This window comes from Vombatus ursinus, unplaced genomic scaffold (genome assembly GCF_900497805.2).
Source record: "Vombatus ursinus unplaced genomic scaffold, bare-nosed wombat genome assembly UNPS02014787.1, whole genome shotgun sequence".
NCBI classification, from domain to species: domain Eukaryota; kingdom Metazoa; phylum Chordata; class Mammalia; order Diprotodontia; family Vombatidae; genus Vombatus; species Vombatus ursinus.
This window is the reverse complement of record NW_020954565.1, coordinates 7,098,892-7,124,133: the sequence shown is the minus strand read 5'-3', so window position 1 is coordinate 7,124,133 and position 25,242 is coordinate 7,098,892. Positions and strand designations below refer to the sequence as shown.

At 34.4% G+C, this 25,242-nt stretch overlaps 1 protein-coding gene across 1 annotated transcript in view; it reads left to right on the top strand.

The window, feature by feature from the left end:
• The window catches only part of COL11A1 (collagen type XI alpha 1 chain), a 289,348-nt gene that overhangs the window by 176,647 nt on the left and 87,459 nt on the right, over positions 1-25,242 (top strand). The window contains exons 37-41 of the mRNA XM_027868250.1: positions 3,640-3,693; positions 11,031-11,084; positions 19,096-19,203; positions 19,724-19,813; positions 20,088-20,141. Coding sequence (XP_027724051.1) covers positions 3,640-3,693; positions 11,031-11,084; positions 19,096-19,203; positions 19,724-19,813; positions 20,088-20,141 — 360 coding nt within the window. The remainder of the gene's footprint in view (positions 1-3,639; positions 3,694-11,030; positions 11,085-19,095; positions 19,204-19,723; positions 19,814-20,087; positions 20,142-25,242) is intronic.

Sequence of the window (25,242 nt, the reverse complement as noted above, 5' to 3'; positions counted from 1 at the left end):
TATCTATCTATCTATCTATCTATCTATCTATCTATCTATCTATCTATATCTTTGATACCTTCTTCTGAAAATTGCCTGTTCATATCCTTTGACCATTTATCAATTGGGGAATGGCTCCCATTTTTATGAATTTGACTCAGTTCTCTATATATTTGAGAAATGAGGCTTTTATCAGAGAAACTTGCTGTAAAATTTATTGATAGTACTTAATTGTCTATGGTACCTTTTAGAAAAAAAATGTAGTTTTCCTGATTTAATTAGGTCTATTTTTGTTTTTGCTTTGTCTGAGATCAATATTACTATCCAGACCTTTTTTTACTTCATCTGAAATGATTCTATTCTAGCCCTTTATTTAACTCTGTGTATAGTCACCATCACTTTTTAACTTGATCTGAGCAAGATGGTTTAGACTACCTTCATTTCCCCCTCACTTCCTCACAATACAGTAGCCAAATATACCCAATTTCTTCAAAGTTTATAAGCGTATTATAATCCATGGGAATACCATATACAATGTATCAAGGCATCTATGATATTTGCAGATTGCAGAATTCCCAGAGTGGGATTTGCCTCTACCCAGCAAACAGAATTATAGAATTTGAGAGTTGGAAGGCATTTCAGTGATCATATAGTCCAACCCATGCATGAAAAAGATATCATTATAATATACTCTATTATAACTTAGTAGAAAAATCTTTGGGAATTCAAGAACATTCAAAATGAATGACTTGTGTCACATAGTTAGAAAGTGGCAGAGATAAGACTTGAACCTAGGTCTTACTAATATCTAGAGTCTCTATTTACTACTCTATGCTGCCATTTTAGACAATAAATACTGACAAAATAATACATCCTGACAGATTAGTGTCATACACTGATAGTATATTATAGTTGTACCTGAAGTGGAATCATAAGCTCATAGATTCATGACTGCAAGGGACCTTAAAGGCCATTTATTTGAACGAACAGTGAAAGATCAATATGATGTATTATTAGCTTTGTTGTATGATAAATAAACCCTTCTTCTAGGCTAAGTAGTCCAAGACTACTTTTGATCCCAGATTTTTGTTAAATACATTTTTTCCCATTGTCTGGCCTTTTAAATAGAAAATCATCCCCAGTATTGGATCAGATTAATTAATTAATATGATTAATTATTTCTTTAGGTAGTAGTTTGGCATAGGGAGAGAAAAAATGGAAAGGAATCAGACAAAGAGATAGCCATGAATTCCTATCCTCTCCCTACAATCTGTAGGCTGAGTTGGTAGCTCTATCAGAAGTTGGGATAGTTAAAGCTAGAACCATTAAAAATGTAAAGAGCTTACATCATTGCTATTACTGAAGAGCCTAGACTATGTCCCATACCTATTACTGTCATACAGTAATAAGATGTAACATCTGGGAAAGAGGACTTGAAAATCCTGGCTCAGGTGCCTTGATGTTTTTGCAAAGTACTTTAAGTCTCATGGGACAGAGAATACATTTTCTAGACCCGAATCCAATCACAGGTGAGCTTCTCAGACCATGATTTGCTTTCTGATCTGCCATATTGACTGTTTAAGACTAAATAAGGGAATTCATGAAGTAGTAGTACCTGGAGCACAGCTGACACTGATCTACTCAATGATACCCAATGATGGGCCTAAAATCTCATTAACAAGGGTACTTCATCCAAAGATGTAAATAAAAACTCATTCATGCCTGCCCATCCTGTGTACAATTCTTGTCTACGTCTTCCCATCAATCTGCCAATGGAAGTCTACGCAGAAAGCTGGGGCTTTGCTTTACATTTATTCACACTGAGTGAAGTTTAGTATAGCATATACTAGAATTATAATCCAGTCAAGGTAGTAGCATACTAGCATATAGGCATCATCAGTTATCCTTTGCTTTTGCTATCTGATTGTCTCATTGAATTCAAGATTGTCTCATTGGGTTCAAGTCTCACTTCTGTGCAAATCACTTAACCTCTCAATACTGTAGGTAACTTTCTAAAACTACAAGTTGTAAAGAATATGCTAATCTCTATTGGTAGAAGTAGTTTCCTTGTCTGGATGTTCCCTATACCCATGGAACCTCAGTCCTATATTCCAGATTGAACCAAGACTGTCCTAGGCAAATTGGGACAAACTTTATTATCACTGCTTAGAGGAAGAAATCTATCCTTTTGATGGAAGCTTTTCTCTTCAGCTCAGACTGAATTTGCATTTAAGATGTGAAATAGAACAGTAAGTAAATCCTCTACAAGGTAAAAAAGTTAGCTTAAAATCTATAAATAATGGCTTTTAGGGGGCAGCTAGGTGGCGCAGTGGATAGAGCACTGGCTCTGTATTCAGGAGGACCTGAGTTCAAATATGACCTCAGACACATAACACTTACTAGCTGTGTGACCCTAGGCAAGTTACTTAACCCCATTGCCTAGCAAAAATAATAAAAATAATAACAACAACAATAATAATAATGGCTCTTATATTTTTTTTCTTTGTTCATTTAAAAGAGTGGCATATCACTTTTCTTTTGGGGCAAAAAGGTCTAAGAATGTGTATTGGTCATACATCTACTCACGAATTCAAACAGAGCTGTAAGCCCCTGATTGTTGGATTTGTGCATCACTCAATCAGCAAGTTGCAGTGGAGGACAAAATGATTATGAAGTGAATTCTTGATGTATCAATGTAGTGTCTCAAAATAAAATCAAGCAACAATTCAAATTGCTAAATACCTTTCATTTCCTTTATAGCAATTTATTTTGGCTGCACTGTTGAGCTGATTATTCAGCTCTCTCTCTCTCTCTCTGTCTCTCTCTCTGTCTCTGTCTCTCTATCTTTCTCTCTCTCACTCTCTTTCCATAGATATATAGACATAAAATAATAATTTGCTATTCAATGCTTAATTTGCATTATAGCTCCAACAGGATTTCACAAGCCCCCTAAAGCAGAGCTCCTGTTTCTTTAGGGCTTGTATTGGATGGCATAACCTTTGGTTTATGTTGAGTAAGTCTCTTGAAAAAAAGAAAAGTCCACTGTTTTTTGGAGGCTGTTTCACCCCTTTTCTTATTGTCAGTAGAAGTATCTGATGACCACTAGAGGACACTGTCCCTCTCTTTTATCTCAGTCTTCATGTACAGGCAACTGATGTTCCTGCAGATGGACTGAAGTAGAGAGCAATATTTGAATGGTGTATATTGCATGAATTATCAGAAGGATAACATGTCTACAATGAAAAGAACCAATATGAACACAGAATTTTCTGATACATTTTTAAAAAATCATCAACTGTTACAAAAATAAATATTCCAATTTTAACTGTTAAAAAAATCAGAAAAGGTCCCTATTGCAGTTATGAATTTTGGAACCATAAAAATGAAATATAAATATGTAATTTTTCTAAGACCATTTTCTGTAGTAGATGGATTGCCAGGAACATGAGTTACTTTGTGAGCTATAATAAAATATCATTTCACAAAGTGCTGGACATGAACCCATTTATCAAATCAACTAAATATCTAAAAATATGCTATACCTATGGAAATAAATCATGATAAAAAATGTTAGCCTTAACCTTGGTGCAAGTTAAGCAAAAAAGCAGATGACTCTGAAAATCCCTAACATAATTTTACTTTTACTATTTTCAATTTCAGGGGCCCCCTGGAAAAGATGGACTTCCTGGGCACCCAGGACAACGAGGAGAAACTGTAAGTGAATCTATTTTCCTACTTTAAGCTTTTTCTACTTAAAAAAATCTGTAAAATTAATTTTGAAAAAGAAAACATTCTAATAAAGCAGCAAAAGAGTGATGATTTTATCAGAAACTGTTAACTTCTGTTATATACAGCTTTTTTCTTTGCTTCTCTTCCTTTTTTTTTTTTTAAGACTCAGTTCATTGAAAGTTTGTTCCCACACAGTATTTACTAGATTAGGATGAAACAGATAAATTAATTCTGCTAAATCTATTGGAGGTAACAGTATGATATAGTGGGAAGAACTTTGGATTTAGGTCAAGAGTTCTTTGGTTCACATACCTTCTTTGCCACTTTCTGTCTTTGTGACCTTGGGCACATCACTTCACTTTCTGAGTCTCATTTTCTTCATTTAAAAAATCAGGAGGGTTGGACTACTGACTTCTAAGTTCTTCTCTAGTCCTGAATCCATGATCCTATTAAGAAAGAAACAATGACCACAAAAAAAAAATTAGAAGGATCTATTTCTGTGCTGAAGTCGACTAAGAAATTATGATAGTGACTGTGATGATAGATCACTCTGACGTCTAAGGCATTGGGTATGGTTGTTGGTATTGAAGGGAGTGATATTTCTTGGTGGATTTATCACAAAATGTAATATGATCCAAGATCATATGATCACATTTATATTTTTGTATAAATTTCTATGCATGTATTATTTGTATAACTTGCTTTATTCCTTAAAGGAAGTAGACTGTCCTAAGATTACACCTACTGGTGTATCTGTAATATAATTATATTTGAAAGAGCCTAATTGATATATTAATCAAAATTAATATCAAATCAATATCTAGGAAGTTTTTGTTGACATCACAAAACTGCTATTTCATCAAACCATAGGGCTACGAAAGATCTTGTGTTGCTATCATGTCTATCCTAGAACTGCTGGGGAAGTCCACAGATCTGTGAATCTATTCTATTTTTTTAGAGTTCAAGAGAACATATTGTAAAAGTGCTTCATTGACACTTTCCTAATGAGCATGGACCCATTTTATCTACCAATTAACCATGAAATAACTTACTGACCACCTACAGCATAATCCATCATAGCTACTTTTTTCCCAGATATATAATTTACCTAGTAAAGGGGTGATTTTTTTCCCACTGGAACTAAATGATTAAGCAGAAAGTCCCATTTTCTATCTAATGAGAAATCTAATGGTCTGATGTGTTGCCCAAAATCAGTTTCTTGACAATACTACTGATTAACTTTAACCAATTTTCCTGAGTAGGTCAGAGAACAGACCCATGATTGACTGATATAAGGGTAGGAAAATAGACTCCTGTTACTGCAATCCTGCCAGTTTGGAAATATCTTGTGTTCATAGGTTCAGAAGTTTAGAGCTAAAATTTTAGAGGTCACCTAGTACAAAGCACTCATTTTATATGTAATATAGGGTTATGTGCTCATGTAAGACAAACATTCCACATGAATTGTCCAACTGTACAGAATTGTGGCGGAGACCACTGTACTCCAAAAATAACTGTGATTTCTACCTTAAGGGGAATATGAGAAGGTCCAAGCATGTATGGATGCTTGCTCCTTCTCTTGGCTATTGAGTTAGATTTCTATCTAACCTCCTTCTCCCTCCATTATTTCTGTTCTAGCTGTGTGATTATTTTTTGGTAGAGGCTTAAAACAAAGCTACTTCTCCAGTTGCTCTTAAGGAAGTTGGCTGTCCTAAGATTACACCTACTGGCCTAGCCACTTCCCGTTAAATGGACGTTACACAAAAGAGCATCACAAATAGTAACTAAAAAGTAAACCCATTGTATAAGCAAACAGAAGTCATAGAAATTGTACAGACTCGAATATATCAGAAAATATACAAGAATCACTGAGCTTTTTGGGTAAGAATGGGCTAAGATCTCAGCTCGACAAAAAACCTTGATTTATCCTGAGGAGAAATTTTCTCTCCAAAGTCTCTAGGCAGGCAAGCTAGAAATCAGGAAATCAAGGAAATCAGACTTTCCTTATATGTCTATAGCTTCCAAGCTTCCAGAGTCTTTCCGTGTATCTCTCCTGATGAGTCTCTCCTATCTGAAGCCACAAATGTCTCTCCATCCAAGATCTTTGGCACCAACTCTACCCCTTATGTAGGTCTGAAGTGTATGTCAACATTCTCTCCATTGATTAGGAGTCACATCTCTTTCTGCATAGCAGCAGCACATAAAAGGCTGTATGCTTAGTTTGAAATTCTGGTTGTATATAGATGAGGAAACTAATGCCCAAAGAATCAGTGACTTGTTGAAGATCACACGGGTATTGGCACAGTGGGACAATGAACTTAGTCATCTGATTCCAAATATAATACTCCTTCCAGTATATTACATATTTAACCTAATTAACTGTAATCTCTATTGTAGATTTGTTTTCTACCTTTGGGAAAGTTCTGTCAGCAGCAAAGTCTTTTTTTTTTTAAACCAAGTGTGAATTTATAAGTTAAACAAAATATTAGTTTTTTTTTCAGTTTTGATACATCAAAGCCTGGAATTTCCAAAGCCTCATCAAGAATGATTTAGTCAAACAAAAGTGTAAAATTGTTTGGGCTTCCACACAGAGATGATATCTGCTTAAGAGACATAAGATCTATTTTCTGAAAGGACGCAGATCATTTTCATGTTTGCAAATACAGTTCCATCAAGTTTCAGCAGCCTTTATTTTCTTCTTTTCAATGGGTAAATCAAGGTCTTATTTCTGGATGCTACCTCTAAAATATGTATAAGCTGACATTTAAGGAAAATTCCAGAGTCACCTTGAAACAATTAGAACATATCTAGAGCTTCTATGGTTTTCATACAGTGTCTAAAATATAAACGCTAAATTCATCTTTGGAAAAAAATGTGTTTCTGTTTCTATGCAACTGTAAGATCACTTCAGTGCCAAGGATACTTGATGTTGACTTTCGGTCCTGCTCTCTGGGTTCCAAAGGCTGAAGAGTTGCTTCCTTATGCTAAAAATGAGTCACTTCAGTTCACAAAGGAAATTATTTATGTGTATGTATACACATACATACATACACAGATACACAGATATATATGCATACATATGTAGAAATTATATATGTGTGTATACACACACAGACACACACAGACACACAGACACACAGACACACAGACACACACATGTGTGTATATATATATATATACATATATATATATATGCCAAATGGGGATCCACTTAAAAATCTAACTATTCCTTTAATTATTCCATCTTTAATGTATTTAAGTTACTAAATCAGTAAGTCAATAAGTATTAATTAGGCATCTATTATAAGCCAGGCATTGTTCTAAGTGCTGGGGATACAGAAAGAGGCAAAGGACAGTGCCTGGCCTCGAGGAACTCATAATGTAATGGAAGAAACCACAAACAAACAAATAGGTACAAATAAGCTATATGCAGAATAAATAGCAGATAATTAACAGAGAGGAAGCATTAGAATTAAAAGGATTAGGAAAAGCTTCCTGAAGAAAGTAAGGTTTTAAAGGTAATTGTTGTTTGTCCATCATTCTTGAAGAGGACCATGACATTAGGAAGGTGATGCCATGACTTGCAAGTGAACTGGATTTAAGTGAGGGAGGGCTGTGCAAAATCACCATCCTCACTCTCTCCTTCACAGTCATCTGGGTCCAGTGGCAAGACATAGATCAGGAATTGAAGTAGCTAAGCAGCACAATATATAGAGCTCCAGCCCTAGAGTTAAGAGGAGCTGAGTTTGAATCTGGCCTCACACACTTACTAGTTATGTGACCCTGGGAAAGTCACTTTACTCTGATTGCTTAAAAAAAGAAGTAATTGAAGGAAGCCATGATGACATTAATAGATACTATTGACATTTACAAATTAATTCTCATGCTATTGACAACTTGTCTTCAGTAAAATTGCCTTTGTCAATAATATATTAAGAATATATGAGGCTAATTTATTCAGCTATTTTGAGCTTTGATTATCACTAATTAATAGATACTCTAGTCCATAGTTAGTAGCATTTTATTGGGTATACATTATCAATACATAAGGCATTTGTCAAGCCACATGCTTTTGTATTCACATTCAGATCACAGGACAATGGTAACTGTATTCATACATCGGATCTAGCTATGTGAATTTTTTCATCTGTGTTTAACCCCGAGAATTTCACTGAATGCTGAAATTCATTAAGGATGCATCTAAAGATTTCCATGCAAATGTTAACTTCCCCTTAGAGCACTTGGAAAACAGATGGTTCTAAGACCAAGAGGACAATTTGGCCTTGCTATAGGGCAAATTCAGTTTTATCTTGAAAGTCTTGATTGAAATCTTTGACTCCCAAATGATCTTAGACTCCTGAAGATCCTCAAAATAGGAAATAGCTCAATATTGATGATTTCTTATTGGCGCAATCCAGGCCAGCTATAAATCCCCTTGCTTAGGGAAAATTCCATGTTTTCATTTTTTTTCATTTTCTTGGGTCCCTATTGTGGTTGCATTTTTAAGTAGCTATTTTTTGTCTCTTTTTAAAATGTTTATGATTAGAAGTCTTAGTTTTTTTTTCTCCAAATGTACAAATTTTGAAGATCTTGTGTCTATAGTTTTAAAATGTATGTAATATCATTTCTGGATTATTTAAATATCCTATTTAAATTCTTATTAGCCTACTTGGATTATAATTGTATGTGTTGGTGGTTTTCTGAAGTCCACTTTCAAATCTGTCATCTGTTTATGGTTTTCTTGTCATGCTTTTTAACCTTCAAAATACATACAACTCTGTGAACTATACAAGTTCATATGAACCTTATTCGTCTATAAGTTACCGTGGGCCAAATTTAATGAATTACACGTGGAGCTTTTTTTGAAGGTAATACAGAGCCCAGGATAACAAGACTTAAGGCAACTGTTGACTTTTAATTCTGACCCCACCTCCTTAATGTTCTGGAAACCAGTCTTCTCAATTCTCCCTGAGAGCAATGAGAGAGACCCATCTATCCATCAAAGTCCTCATTTTCTCATCTGTAAATCAAAGAGATTGAATGGGAAGATTTCTAATGTTCGTAGCAGTAGCAAATCCTATAACCTAAATATGTATATTTTATAACATTTATCAGTACATACATAGATATGGAAAAAAAGTTATTTGGTCTCTGATTGGCCTCCCTTCTACCCTTTATATTTGCAGCACATTCCTTGTACATAATTAATCCTAAAGGGGAAACCAATTTTAAAAGCTCTTCTTTTACTCTTGACCAATCACCTTGGGATAGTGACACTAATGAAATTCAGGACAAGAATCGACTTAAATTATTCTCTTTTTAAAAACCTGAATCATTCTTTGACCATTAAAGATTTAAGGTTCTAAAAATTGGTTACTCAGATATATTTACATGATCTGATGTCAGATAAACTCATAGAAAAGTGAAAATTTAGTAAATCAATCAATACCTTTATCTCTATAATGCTAAAACAACAGAAAAAAATTAAAAGAAAAACTTAGACTTAATTTTTTTTAATAAGTTGACTTTTATCACCATTGGCAGATATGGGATAAATATAACCCTAATGGTATTAATGACTTTACAGAATAGGAGAAATATTTTATCTTCACCAATACCACTAAATCTAATTTTGAAATTGGTATTGGAGTATCTGTGCACATATATATACATACATATATCTTGATACACAGATTGAAAATGGATTACTTGATTGAGAGATATCATCTGTAACTCCAATTTCCTTGATATAAGGAATTGTTGAGTAAGAATCTCTCTCTACAAATGTAATTTGACACCTGCTGGGCAATATTTTTTTTTTAGTTTCTTAGGGCATTGAGAAGTTCAGCTCCCAGAATCACAAATTTGTTGGGGGTGGGACATGAATCTAGATCTACTTGACTTTAAGGCCAGCTCTATAGTCACTACGAAATGCTGATCAACATATATTCCTTTTTTTTTTGTACCTGTGTACACAGATATGCTACTATAAAGGCTATCTTTATAGTTATTCATCAGAAAGTTCATGACACAACTCCATCATGGTTATATGCTTTGTTTCTAATCTTATTTCTTCTATCAAGATTATATCCTTTGGTTAATAAATCTTTTGCAAAAGTTATGCATGCTTCATGTCATTGGTCTGAAGTGTACTCTAACAAGATTTTAAAATTATTTCCTTGAAGTGGTAATCAGAAGTCAATTAATCCAATAGTCAATAAACATTTATTAAGTCCCTACTATGGGTCAAGCAAAAAAAAAAGCCATTTATAATAACCTTGTAGACCAAATTAATGAACAATAAAATACAAGCTATGTTAAAGCCCTATGTCAAGCTTATGTGTCATATGAACTAGATATTTCCCACTCCTTTCTTCCTTTTCTCTTGATATCCTATTCTCTTTCCTTGATCCCTCCATCTCTTTCTTTTCCTCTGCCTCTCCTTTCTCTACCTATTTCCCACTTTCTGCTTCTCTCCCACTGTTCATTTGGGCTTGTAAAGCTAAAAGTTTCAATTTATTCCTGAAATGGTATCCCATCATGCTAATAAACATTCTTTTTATAAGCCTCTTTTAATTACTTGTTCCATTATACCAGACTGTTGGGATACAATTGTGCTGGGTATGGAATAGATAGTAGGAGGAATTACATTAACATCAAGAAAATTGTCTCCTGGTGATTCAGAACAGTAAACAATTCAAAAAAATATCTAAATCATTTATTTGGATGACAAATCCAGCACATGGGAATTCTATATTTTGTTGCTTTGATACAAGCTTAGTTCTAAAACTGCTTGTTACTGTCAACCTTATCATAAATTTTCATTTTTACTAAATTACTCCTATATCTCATCTTCTTACTCTATTCCTGTTCTAGATTAGACATTTTCAGCTATTCACAAGATGTATTTCCACACATCTATTCTGTACTTGTTTCCTTGTCTTTCCCACTGGTGAATACTTCTCTTCATTCTTTGGCTGTTTTCCCAGCCATTTTTTTTTTTACTAGTCAACTTAAGAGGACTAGACCTTTGAACAAACTAAAACCTTAGCTAACTTATGCTATTAGCATAACCTAATGAATCTTTTTTCAGAAAAAAAGTCAGAGATAATTATAGTCAGCAAAAGATGGAGCTTTGGAAAATCCTATGATAGATACAGTATTTCAATTTTAAGTATCCATAAAAATGATGAATATGAAAACTTCTATAGCTTGAGAGTATATTCCTGAAAAAAACAACTTTCTTTTCAGCTGTGAACCATCCCATTATCTAATGTACTTTTTAATGATATATAACTAATATATTATGTTTTATTCCTTAGGGATTTCAAGGGAAAACAGGTCCTCCAGGACCAGGTGGTGTTGTTGGACCACAGGTAAGTCATTTTACATTATATCCTTAAAGATTTTAGGATTTTCTGATACTTTATACTTTTAATTTCTCTGAACATGATACTTCTTAAGTATATTATTAATTAATAGGATTAATTTTGGTATTTCAGATTGTACATACATAAGGTGATTTCAACAAATTCATCTAAGTCTACTTAATAATGCAATCAATTTTTAGTGAGGTGAAGGAACAACTTGGATAATGTGAAGTATCAGATAATCCAAAAATTAAGGGTACCTTAGAATGAACTATAACACTTTTCTTTTTTTGCCATAGGCCAGAATTCATTATATGGTAACTTCATTCAAGAAATTTTAATTAGCAAAGTACTCACTTATACTATCCTATTGCATTCACAGAAACAAACAAAATAAACAAACAAACAAAAAAAACCTTAATGATTAGAGGTGTCCAGAGGTAGAGTGAAATGCCTTAGGAGGTAATCTTCAAGCAAGTGCTAAATGACCCCTTGTTGACTGGGTTGTAGAGAAGACCCTTGTCCACCTATTAGTTTGTACCAGATGGCCTTTGGGGTTAGTTATGAGATTATGTGATGTACTTGCATACTCTGTTTGGTTGTTTTTTCTTTGATTTGGTCCAGACCTATGATTTCATTTACTTATAGGAAATTTCACTGTAAAAATTCTCTCCATTGATGCATATCAACAACTTGTCTGCAATTTACTATTATAGAGTTTCCTTAGGATCCTAAGAAATTAAATGATTGGCCCATATTCACCCTATTATGCATCAAAGGCAACTTGAATCCTGGCCTTCCTGACTTGCATTGACTCAATTACACTATCTTTTGATTTCCATATTAAAGTGAGAATTTCATGTTTGTAATATATTTCATTTATCTTCCCCCCAACATATTTATCTTTATTTTATTTTTTATTTTTAAAATGACGTTTAGTTTGGATTTCCTGAGCACTGGAGTGTAAATTATTATTGCTGGATGATAGGTAATGTGTTCAAAATGTTCCAGGTAATATGAGTCCATAGATTTAATAATTATCATCTGAATATTTGAAAATTAATTCTATTTATCCCTCCACTACATACCATCTTACCAACATCTTTATGGAGGAGACTTAAGAACTGAAAAGCTTGCCTGTTAAGATGCATCAAGTTAAAGGAAACAGCTAAAAATGGAAACTATTTTTTATCTATTTCTGAAAAGTGGTGAATACTCAGGGCTAAATTTTGATATGTAATTGACTTGAAGTTCAAAAGATTTATGTAATTATACCTGAGGCTGGAATTTCACTCCGCTAATGAAATACTGTTGGGGAATGAGTGGCTGCTGAAGAATTTAAGAACAAGAGTAGATTAATCAGAGTGTGTGTGTGAATGTGTGTGTGTGTGTGTGTTTAAAAAACAACTTGAACAATACATATGCCTCGGGAATATGACATAAAATGTGATACTAAAATATAAAAGTTCTATGCCTGGGTCCTATGCCATCATTCTCATTATTCACTAAGAGAGAAAAACAGAATCCAACTTACTCCCCTTTTTGATGCAACACAATAGAAAGAAAATGTGAACTTCCTTGTGTTAGATCGGTTCTCCATTGCTTTGCTATTCATCAATTTTAATTAAGAGCAGTACTACCTAAAGGGCATGCTACTGAGGTTACTACTAAGATAAAGATTTATTTTTAACCTACGGCAAACAACTTCAAAATCTGCTTTCAGGGAGAATATTATTTAAAAAAATAGAGTAAGACCTATTCCTTTTATTTGGAATGCTTGAGGAAGAGAAAGGCAACATGGTAGAATACAAATATAAACATTATGTGACTTTCTAAACCTCAAACCCTATTTTGATATCCTCTCATGCCTAGTGGGAAATAACTAAAACTGATGAAGGTATGTGTTATCTATTCCCTCTCTTCAAGTCAGAAAAAAACAGCAAGAGTGCTTTATTGAGTATGCATCTTTACTGAATTATTACCATTTATTGGAACTTTATAGAGCCCAGCCTTTTGCTTGTTTCAAATGCAGGCAGGGTTTTGTGGAAGATCAAATTTCATGGGAGCTACACCTAAAGCAATAATTAATATTCCTTCTATTCCCTTTTTAATAGCAACAAAGATCTTTCTTCATTTTTGCCTTGATGAGAGCACCCATTCAATTGTGAATCAATTATATTCCCAAAGGATAGTAGTGTCAGAGGGAAGCAATATCATGTAGGAGAAAGAGCCCTAAGATTAGAGTCAAGACCTGGGTTTGAATTTGGGCTTTGCCACTTACTTTTGTGACCTTGGGCAAGTCACTTAACTTTCTAGCTTCAATTCACCTGTCTCTCAAATGAAGGGACAGGACTGGATGACTTCTAAGGTGACTTTGTGATCCAATTGAATTAAATAAAATGGGATTTAATAGGAATAAATATAAACTCATACACGGGATAAAATCAACTTCACAAGGAAAAAATGGAGGGAGCATGGCTAGATACAAGTTTGGGCTGAAAAAAAAAATCTGAGCACTTCAGTAGATCACAAACTTTTTATAAATCAACAGTGATAAGAACACTAAGAAAGATAATATAATCTTAGTCTGCATTCTAAGAGATATAGAGCAAAGACTAATCTCCTTGGTCAGGCCACATCTAATAGGTTGTCTTCGGGTCTTAGTGAGCTGTTTTGGTAGAACAACCATAAAATAGAAAGTGTCCCAAATGTTCAACAGGGGTATTGAAGAGCCTTGGTTTCATAATATATGAATTGATGAATTAATAATATTATGACTGGAGAAATTTAAGCTTACCTGCTAGAATGCAAATTCCTTGAGGGCAGGGGCAGTTTCAGTTTTGTCTTTATAACCCTAGTTCTTGTTGTTGTTCTTTTTCAGTCCTGTCCTACACTTTGTGACTCCACGGACCATAGCATAGCAATACTGTCCACAGGGTTTTCTTAACAAAGATATTGGAGTGGTTTGCCATTTCCTTCTCCAGTGGATTAAGGCAAAGAGGTTAAGTGACTTGCCCAGGGTCACATAGCTAGTAAGTGTCTGAGGCTGGATTTGAACTCAGGTCTTCCTGACTCCAGGCCCAGCACTCTATCCACTGATCCACCTAGCTGCCTCCCTAGCATTTAGCAGGATGCTAAGATGCTTTTTGTTTATTGAGAGGGAGGATGAGAGAACATGATTGCTAACAGGAAAGACATCATGTAAAAAAAAATTATTCATCTTTGCCCCATAACATAGAGCTACAAGCAATGGGCAGAAGTTGTGAAGAGACAAATTTAAGCTTGATATAGTGAAAAAAAAACAACTCAGGAAAAGATAGAACTTTTCACAGGGAGGAATTAGCTACTTAGAAAGGTCATTGGTTCTCTCTCATTGGAGACCTTTAAGCAGAGGCTAAATGGTCATTTGGCAGGTACACTGTGGAGCTAAATCTTGTTTTGGATTAACATCAGCGATGCCCCTGACATCCCTTCTAAGTCTTTATTTCTGTGAAATGTTAAATCAATTAACACATTTATTTAGCATAATTATGTGCTATTGAAGTAGAGATCATATCATTTGCATGAAATTATAGAATTCTAGAAATCATAAAATTAAAAAGTATCTTAAGACTGGAAGAGTCACTAGGTAGAACTACTGCCTTCAGGTGGAACTATACTTCAAACATCCCGGCCACCAGCAAGTATTTCATGGTCCTTAACACACTTCCAGAAAATAATACTGTACAAGATGACTAATCAACACATTCTATTGCTGAACAGCCTTGTCCTGAAATTCTTTAGACTTCAATAAAATCTCTCATGCTTTACCTTAAATCCATTTTCTTTCATTTTATGCTAAGTGGAGCTAGAGCACAGCTGGTCAGCCTTCTTTTGCCATAACAAGTTTAAGTGAAAGCTGATTAAATGGCAGCACCACAAGGTAGCAGCTCTCTGGAGACACTTAAATGACCTGACATTTTTCAATGTGGCATTTGCTGCAACTGAATGCAGCTGGCTATTTATTTCCAGTAACCTCCAGCAAATGGAAATCCCATCTCCCTGGCTTTGGGATTCCTCAGGCACACATCTCAGAACTCACCTAGAGGAATAGGGATCATGGTTAGTGTGGGGTCAGGGAAGTCATTAATTTGGAGGATTTGTTTAGGGGGCTAATTTTAGTCCCTGGAATTCCTAGATACACATAGGTAATTGCAAATTTAAGGATTTGGAGGATCTGGGTCAATTTTTATATCATCCCAGTAAGTGATTTATTGAATCATTCCAGTTTTTGTTGTTTGTTTTGTTTTGTTTTGGTCTAGATCTACGATTTCATCAGGAATAGGGAGCTCTCTTATAAAGAAACTCTTATCTACTTATGCAGATCAATTTTTTTTTGTTTCTTTTTTTGTTTTTTTGGGGGGGGTTGTTTTTATTTTGTTTTGTTTTGTTTTTTACAAATTAGAGGTATGGACAATTGTCTCAGGGACTGAGGCATTAAGTGGTTTCTCAGTAAGGGTTACAGGCTGGACTGGAACACAGGTCCTCTTGACTCTGAGTCTTGTAAATTTCTTTACTTCTCCTCTCCAGAGGGATGTGACTGGGCTAGGTCCATAAGAGAAACTCAACACTAGAAACTAAGTCCATAGCTCATATGCAAAACACATTTCTGAAGGTGGGAAGCAGGAGAACACTTGATGAAGCCAGTTTGTGCAAAAGGAAAGACCTAAACAATGAACACTTGTGTGGATATCATGCTGATTCTCCAAGAAATACTCTTTGGATCCTAAGGCCACTGACATGAAAAATGTTAGAAAATAATATATCCTACTCCTCTGAGTACTAAGATATCTCTTACCTATTTTAAGTTCTCAGCCATTCAGTCAACTTTCCCTAACCTGGTTCTCTTAGAGACACTTCATATTGGACTCCAGAATTGTAAACAATATTATTGAATTTGAGAATTTTAGAGTTGGTAGAAATCTTAGACAATTCTAAATCAAATTCCCATGTTTTCATTGCCATATTAGGCAATGCATTTCATCCTGGGACATTGTTAGAAAGTTATTTCTCATATTGAATCAAATTCTCCCTTCCTTTTCCTGACAGCTATTGCATTCAAGACTATAAGCCTATAAAGCTACTTTGAAGAAATAACCCTTTAAAAATGTAAAGATAATTGTCATGTCTTTTTCTCTCGCTGGAGAAATATATTCATATTCCTTTTTTGTCACGAGGCATGACATGGTTGCTTGATGATTTCTAAACCAATCAAAATTCTCTTCACCCTCTTTTCTGCATTTGAGAGACATAGAATATCAGAATTGAAAGAGACCTCAAAGATCAGATAATTTATCCCATTCCTGAACAGGAATCTTCTCTGTGACATCCTCTACCAGTTAAATGGTAATCTAGTCCTCTCTTGAAAATCTCCATTGATATCAATCTCTGGACAGCTTTGAATGTTTCATGTTGGGTAGTTTTCCCAAAAAGGAAAAAAAAAATAATTGATCCTTTTATTGAGCCAAAATCTGTCTCTCTGTAACTTCTACTCATTGCTTGTAATGATGTGCCCTGAAGCAAAGTGAAACAAATCAAAATCTTATTCACACAGCCTCTTATATATTTGAAGACAGCAGTGACATCCACTTTAACATTTTTCCTCTCCAAACTGAACATCCATATTACCCTCAATCAGTTTTTGTATGGAGTAGTTTCAAGCTTCATCCTAGTCACCCTCCACCCTCCTTTGGATGGTCTTCTGCTTTTCAATTTCATTCTTAAAATGTGGGTATCAGAACTAATGGCAGATAGTAACTAACCACAGCAGAGGTCTGCAACCTCCCTTTTTAGACACTATACTACTATCAATATTTTTGTTGTTTTTCAGTTGTGTCTGACTCTTTGTGACCCCATTTGGGGTTTTCTTGGCAAAGATACTAGAGTGGTTTGCCATTTCCTTCTCCAGTTCATTTTACAGATGAGGAAACTGGGGCAAACAGAATTAAATAACTTATCCAGGGTCACACATCTATTAAATGTCTAAGGCTGCATTTCAACTCAGGAAAACGAGTCTTCCTGACTCCAGGCCTAGCACTCTATTCACTTTGCAAACTAACTGCCCAGAATATTTCTTTCTTTTCTTTTTATTACCATGTTATGCTGCTGGCATTAAAACCAAAACAATTTAATCTAACAAACATTTATTAAACACCAACGTAGGGCAGGTAGGTGGCGCAGTGGAGAGAGCACCGGCCCTGGATTCAGGAGGACCTGAGTTCAAATCCGGCCTCAGACACATAACACTTACTAGCTGTGTGACCCTGGGCAAGTCACTTAACCCTCATTGTCCAACCTAAAAAAAAAAACAAAACAAAACAAAAAACACCAATGTAATACCACCTAATGAAAAATTACTAAGTACCTATTGTATGTGAAGAGTTGTACTAGGAACTGGAAATACAAGAACAAAATGGAGAGTAATCTCTGTTAAAAAAAAAAAAGCTTATATTTAACCAGGGGTTTACAAAATGTAAACAGATGAGTGTGTACTTTAATATTTGAGAAGGAAGACATATTATAGGAAGTAGTTCCTGAGCTGAACCTTGAATGAAACTAAGGATTCTAAGAGAAGAAAAAAAAAAGTGTGTCCCAGGCATGGCCCTCTTCAATAACAAAGGACACACCACATTAACAGGAATGAGTGATGGAATGCTGAAGACAGCAGGTATATCTATTTAGCCATAGTGTAGAATGGGAGACTTTTAAATAGTGTGAAATAAACATGGAAAGAGAGGTCAGTGAATAAGCCAACATACTGATTAGAACCAGATAGCGAAAAGCATTAAATATAATGCTCAGGAATTTGGAATATTAAGTAAATATTTCTTCATTGATTGGATTTTCCTAATATACTCATAAAGGATAAATCCTTTCACATTTGTATTTGTATGCTCATTTTTATTTTTTGACATATACTACCCCTACTTACCCTTTCTTCTCAACTTAAGTAAAACCACTTCAAATTAAATCCTGAGTTTTTTCTTCAAAGATCCTGATATCTTCTGTGAAAAATAGATTGAAAAAATAATTAATGAAAAAAAATGTAGAAATCAGCATCCTGTCAGTCTTGCAGAAGTTGATAATTGACATTGTTTATTCTTTTTTTTTTTGCTTTTTGGTAAGGCAATCGGGGTTAAGTGACTTACCCAGGGTCACACAGCTAGTAAGTGTCATGTGTCTGAGGCCAGATTTGAACTCAGGTCCTCCTGACTCCAAGGCCAGAGCTCTATCTACTGTACCACCTAGCTGCCCCGACATTGTTTATTCTTATAAACTTGAGGACCATACAGATTGCCTTATAGTAGCTTCTAATAGTGACCAAGTATTGAGAATCAATGATTTTCTTCAATCCATTTTAAGGGACTCAAATATGTCCATCCACAAGCAATTGTCAGGGGCAGCTAGGTGGCTCAGTGGATAGAACACTGGCCCTGAAGTCAGGAGGACCTGAGTTCAAATCCGGCCTCAGACCAAACACTTGACGCGTACTAGCTGTGTGACCTGGGGCAAGTCACTTAACCCCGATCACCTCACCAAAAAAAAAAAAAAAACAAGCAATTGTCAAATGGTGATGTGTGCTAGGCTGGGTGAAGTCTGGGTATACAATACAATCAGAAAGAAAGCCCTGCCCTTCAAGGAACTTATATTCTAATGAGGGAAGACAACACATAAGAGGAAACTGAAGAGGGATAGGAGGATATGGGAAGGCACTCTGATAGAGGCCGGGGTCGAGGAAGTCCAGAGTGTAGCCTAGAGAAAATGAAGACACGGCTAGCCTGAGTGATCTCCTTAAATGGAGGTTCTAGAAGGAGCATTCCATTCAGAGGGAGAGGCCAAAAGGATGGCATGTACTTCCATTATGGGAGTTACAATATTATTATGAGATTTCTAGGGAATGACATAAAGTATCTGTTGTATTTGTTTCTTAGCTGCGTATTAGCAGTCATTGTACTGAGTTTTTCTTTAATGAATTCAGGGTCCAACTGGTGAGACTGGTCCAATAGGTGAACGAGGTCATCCTGGACCTCCAGGACCTCCTGGTGAGCAAGGACTGCCTGGTGCAGCTGGAAAAGAGGGTGCAAAGGTAATATATGGATTTTTAAGTGAGTGATTAGGCTTTAGACTTCAGCCTCTTGTTTTTCTATAATCATTTACACATTATCCAGTCCTTCTGTAAATAATGAAATAGCAGAGTTACAAAAATATACAAATTATAAGGAAAATATTTTGTGTGAGTCTACTTCAGTAGATGGTTATATTTTTAAAAATACATGCTTTATTTAAAAGATAGATGTAAAGGAAATTTAGTTCTATTATTATTACATTTATACTAAATTAACTGAAAAAATAATCATTTTTATAGCCTTCTATAAGAAAAGCTCTGTTTATATTAATTTTATATTCAATTTATCTCAGTTGTTTATATTTGCATCTAATTATGTGTACCTGCCATTTTGTTTAATATATGTAGTTTCCATTGAACGTGTTCATCCTTTGTCCAATGCCAAGATTTAATGTTCAATTACTGTGGGCATAATCATGGCTAAATAATGGCAATAGTCAATTTATCTCTCCATTCTCAAATGCTTATAACATCTTCATAGGGTGACCCTGGTCCTCAAGGTGTCTCAGGGAAAGATGGACCACCAGGACTTCGTGGTTTCCCAGGAGAAAGAGGTCTTCCTGGAGCTCAGGTACTATGAACATATAGATAAAGAATAAGAATTAAGCTTAATACTGAGACTTTTTTTTAGATCTTAACTAAATGAAGACTCATTGTCCATAAATATGACTGAAAAATAATGAAGCCTTCTATTTCAATTGTCTATTATTAATTTAATTTTATCTAAAATTTAATCATATTTGCTCTTCAAAATTCTTTGGGTTGACAGTTTTCTTTCCTTACAAGTCATAATCTCCTTCCTTTTTATATTCTAGTCATCTCTATTCAATTTTCCTGTCCTTTAGGGTGCACCTGGACTGAAAGGTGGGGAAGGTCCCCAGGGTCCACCTGGTCCACTTGTAAGTAACATTAATAAATCATTCTTCTAGACATTTTAATAAATGATTATTTATATTTAGTTGTTTTCGTGCTATTATAATTTCATTGACACAGTGTATGGGGCTATAGGTAACTTGTGTCAGTCAAATCAATTGATGATTGGTTTCTACTATTTATATATGCTAATGGGCATATAAATATAAAAGATTTAGGGTGACTAAAATATTGCTTTCCACTGCTACTACTGGGAAGAAGTTTCCTTGATTCTTAGCAGCTTCCAAGGAGATAAATAGGTCTTAAGAGTAATAGAAATCCTCAGTCACCAAATTTCTGGAAATATAAATGGAATATCTTCACTAGATTTATATATTTTCATTAATTTCAATATCTTGTCACAAAAAGATCCTCTTCATCATATTTTATGAACCAAATGCACTTAGATTGAGTCTGTATCCTTTATGAGTTTCTAATTTGACAAATGACATAAACAATTTCCACATAAGCATAAAAGGTAATCATCTAAATAGATTATGAAGATTGCCTTATTTAACTCAAATAGCATTATAAAATCATCAGAAGATGGGTAAATCACAAATAATATCCTCATTTATTTCTTCTTTTGAAAACAAACATTTTCTTACTTATTCCTCTGCTTTCTCTCAGATCTTAAAGTATCCTTAGTAGTAGTCTCTTGAAAACTTTAAAGATTTAATGCCTTTGAGATTCCCAGAATCTCATAGAATATTGGGACATAGAGATCAGGACATTAAGATATAGAGATCATGTGATTCAACCTTCTCATTTTAAAATAAACTCAGACTATTTCCAGGGCAAAAAAAAATACAAAAAACAAACATACAAACAAAAAAAACTAACATTTTTGAAAAGTCAAGTAGAGGGCATAATTAATAAGGATAAACAAAAGAAGCAAATATTTTGTCTGTTTAAGTAGATATGATTTATCTGTAAGTCATTAGAAACAGAACACAAAACTGAAGATGTTGAACATTAGCGATCTCAGAATTATAGATTTAGAGATGGAAAGAACTTTAAAGCATCTAAACCAAATACCTTTTAAAGATGAGGAAATTGAAGGTCAGAGAGTTTGTGATGTCTTCAACATTGTGCAAGTGGAAAGTAAATGGCACAATCAAATTTGAACCCAGGTATTCTATCATATATGTGTACTCACAGAAAGCAAAAAAAATGGAGGTGCAAAAAAAGAAAATTCCCATAAAGAATCCAAGTTTGGAAAAGACCTGGGGGGCCTTCTCATAATTCTTCCTATAATGTCCTTAACAGGTAGTCATCCAGTCTCATAGAATCATTGGCTTAGAGCTGTAAGGAATCCTAACGGTCAGGAGGAACAACCTCCTCATTTTTACAGATGAGGAAACTGAGCAAAGAGAGGTTAAGGAACTTCTCCAGGATCTCATAAGTAGTAATTATCTAACTCAGGTTTGGTATCTAGCTTTTCCTAATTTCAATTCCAATACTGCATGCACTAAACAAGGCTGTCTCTATTCCTAAATAATTCAGATGCTGGAGAACTAACTACTTCATACGAAAATCTCCCATTTTTACACAACTTTAATTGTTAGAACATCCTTCATTGTTCCAAGCTGAAATATGTTGTTTTTTTTTTCTTGTTGTTCAGTCATTTCAGTCCTGTCTGACTCTTTGTGACCCCATTTGGGGTTTTCTTGGCAAAGATACTGGAGTGGATTGCCATTTCCTTCTCCAGCTCATTTTACAGATGAGGAAACTGAGGTAAACAGGATTAAGTGACTTACCCACAGTCATACAGGTAGTAAGTGTTTGAGGCCAGATTTAAACTCAGGTCTTCCTAATTTTAGGCCTAGCACTCTATCCATTGTACCACTCAGCTGAAATTTACATTCCTATAATCTCTATTCATTCATCTCTGGAACTGCACTGAACTAATATAATCCCTTTTCTACCTGACACCCTCCTCTCCCAGATTTAAGGCCAACATCTTGCCTTTCTAAGCTAATCATCCTCAATTCCCTAAAATTTTATTTATACAATATGTTTGCTGATTCACTTTCAGTGTTCCTCCCCATTATGTCTTTTGGCTATTCAAAATAAAGAGCTTTGTTTTATTCTGTTTGTTTTTTAATAGACATAAGTCATATTAGCACGCTGATGTTAATCCTCCCCCAGTCCTGATAGTTATATAAGTGTCTAATAAAGTGTGTTGAGCAGATCATTATGGTGAATACACAGAGATGAAGGAGATTTCACTGTTTTTAGAATTAGAACTCACCCAATTGTAGAGGTGAGAATGAGGAAACCGACAGAGTTTTTTGGCTTTAATTTAACTCAGCCAATGTTCAAGCCTTCAACTATGGTGCTGCCATGATTGTTCATAATGCCTTTAGGTTTTACTAGAATTTTAGGCTTAAATATTTCAAATACTTGGAACTGTCATAGTCATTTAGAGAGTTTAGAAATTAAACATGTTAATTATATAACATTTGGAAAGGAACAGGCAGAAAAAAATGTGCAGAGGAACTTCATATACTTACTTTTTTACTGGTATCTTTAATAGGATCTTTTTTAAAGCTTATGTTTCTATTCTTTGGCTTTATGATGTTACATTAGAATGGAATGCTGATGAGATAACTCCCTCTTTGCCTCTCTCAAACACTTTACATCACCTCATTAGGCCATAAAATAACCAAATAATACCCTTTTAGAAGAATAATTTAGGCTCTCTATTTGCCTAATGAAAGCATGGAAATATGCGGTTGTGCCTTACTAATACAAGTTCATGGCTATTCTTTTTTTTTTAACTCTTCTATGAGAATAAGAAAATATATACTGAAACAGTATGTCAGGTGACAATGTAAGTAATAGGTATGTTTTAAAGAATTATTTGGGGGAAAAAAGGCTGGGAGAAGATAGCTCATAAATGATTATTTGAAAATGGTTAGCCAAACTGTGGTATGTGTGTGTGTGTGTGTGTGTGTGTGTGTATGTGTGTGTGTGTGTGTATCTGTATATGTACACACACTTATATAAACACAGGTGTGCATGGATATATTTCTCTGAAATGTCAAATCACCATGACTTTATGTTTAGGGAATGTAAAGATAATCTCATTTAAATGCATCCAAGGCAAAATTCAGCCTTCATGGAAGTAGTTCTTGAAAAAAAGATGGAAGTTGACTAGAGAAGATGATGGGGAAAACATTTCTGATTGGGAGAATGTGCATTCAGACTGAGCAAACTTCTGTGGTCAAAAAAACCCCATATTTTGTTTAGGGAAAAGGAGAAAACACAATATGACTGAAGGAACAGGGGTAAGTAGAGAAATGGTGGAAATTAAAATAGGAAAAGCACATTGAGATCATTGACTAAGTAATTTAAATTACATTTTATAGATTAATCAGGATGTATCTCAACTGGAATTAGCATGATTTTACATGTCAATAAACATTTACTATAAAAATATCAACATATAAACCTGATTTATTGTTTAACAAAACAACTAAAAAAGTTGAACATCTACTGGTTTTCAGTCAAGCAACCACTACTGCTTATTTCCCTAGAACCATATAATTTACTTTTTGCTCAATTGTCAACTCAAAGACACTTAGACAATTCTACCAGACATGCTTTATTCTCTGTAGCTTGTGAGTACAGCCCAATGGTAAATATGTATGTATATATTTATACATATGCGTGTATGTGTATGTATGTATATGTGTGTGTGTCTATATGTATACATATGTGTGTATGTATATATATGTGTGTGTGTGTGTATATATGTATATACACATATGTGTGTGTATCCCTCCTTTGATAGAATAGTAATAAAATAAACTCAGATTCAAAGCTGAGAATTTCCTGGTTAGTAATATAAGATCATTGATACGTTATTATGATATCTTTCATGAAGTCACACATGATTTTAAAAAATGTCTGCATCTAGGGCAATTAAGTTCATGAAAGCAAAACCTATTGTCAAAGCTTGCCATAAAGTGGATTCTATCAGGATAGAATTTTTTAAAAAAATTATTATGTGGGAAATATGTTTTCTGACAGATTTTTCCACTTCAGTATTATCTTTTTTTCTTTCACTTTTTGGTGAGGCAATCCAGGTTAAGTGACTTGCCCAGAGTCACACAGCTAGTGTCGAGCATCTGAGGCCAGATTTGAGCTCAGCTCCTCCTGACTCCAAGGCCTGGGCTCTATCCACAGTGCCAACTAGCTGTCCCTCAGTATTCTTTTTTTCAGAAATATTTAGATTCCTCAGTTTTTTTTCCACTCCATTGTGAGTTAAGGTTATTCAACATCTAAGAGCATAGATCATGCATTGTTACAATATCAGAGTTCCCTAATTAACCTGGTTTAGTTTGTCCTTTAAAGAAAGAAGTGAGCTATGTGTGGTCATTTTTCTAGGAGTCTAATCCAACTGACCACTGTGTAATTAATTTGGTCAAGTAGCAATTGATTACAAGTAAAATGACAAATTTATTTGAGGCAGATACACTTCTCTTTTTCTTTAGATCCTGTTCCAAATGATATTTTTCTTTCACTAGATTAGATATGTATAAAAATCATGTTTAATTGTTTATATTATTTTAACTGAGAACTTTTTTTTAGTAGTCATATCAAAAAAGTAGCAGAATATCTGTATCTAACACAGAACTGGTTATGCTTGAACAGACCTGTATTGTCTTTTTCTCCAAGGCATGGTTCATATGACAGCTGCCTGAATTCTAGAGACCAAATTCTAAAGTCAATACCAGACATTAGGGAACATGTTTTGCCAATTCAACCTTCATTTAGTGACACAAATGTCAGAATATGTTGTATACAACACCTACGACATAAGATAAAATATATGAAAAATATTTGAGGTGTTTAAATTTGATGAAATATCAAATTTCATAACCTTTTGAATAATCATTCTTTTCTTTAATAATTGTGCGTGATATTTACTAAGTATTTTGACTATCTGAAGAATGAAAGTTTATCTTTCAAATTTTAAATAATCTTCAATATATTTATTATGTTATTTCAGAGAGCTAGGAAATTAATTTTAAAAAAACATTTTAAGCTGGAGAGCACTAATTTCTTCATTATTAATAA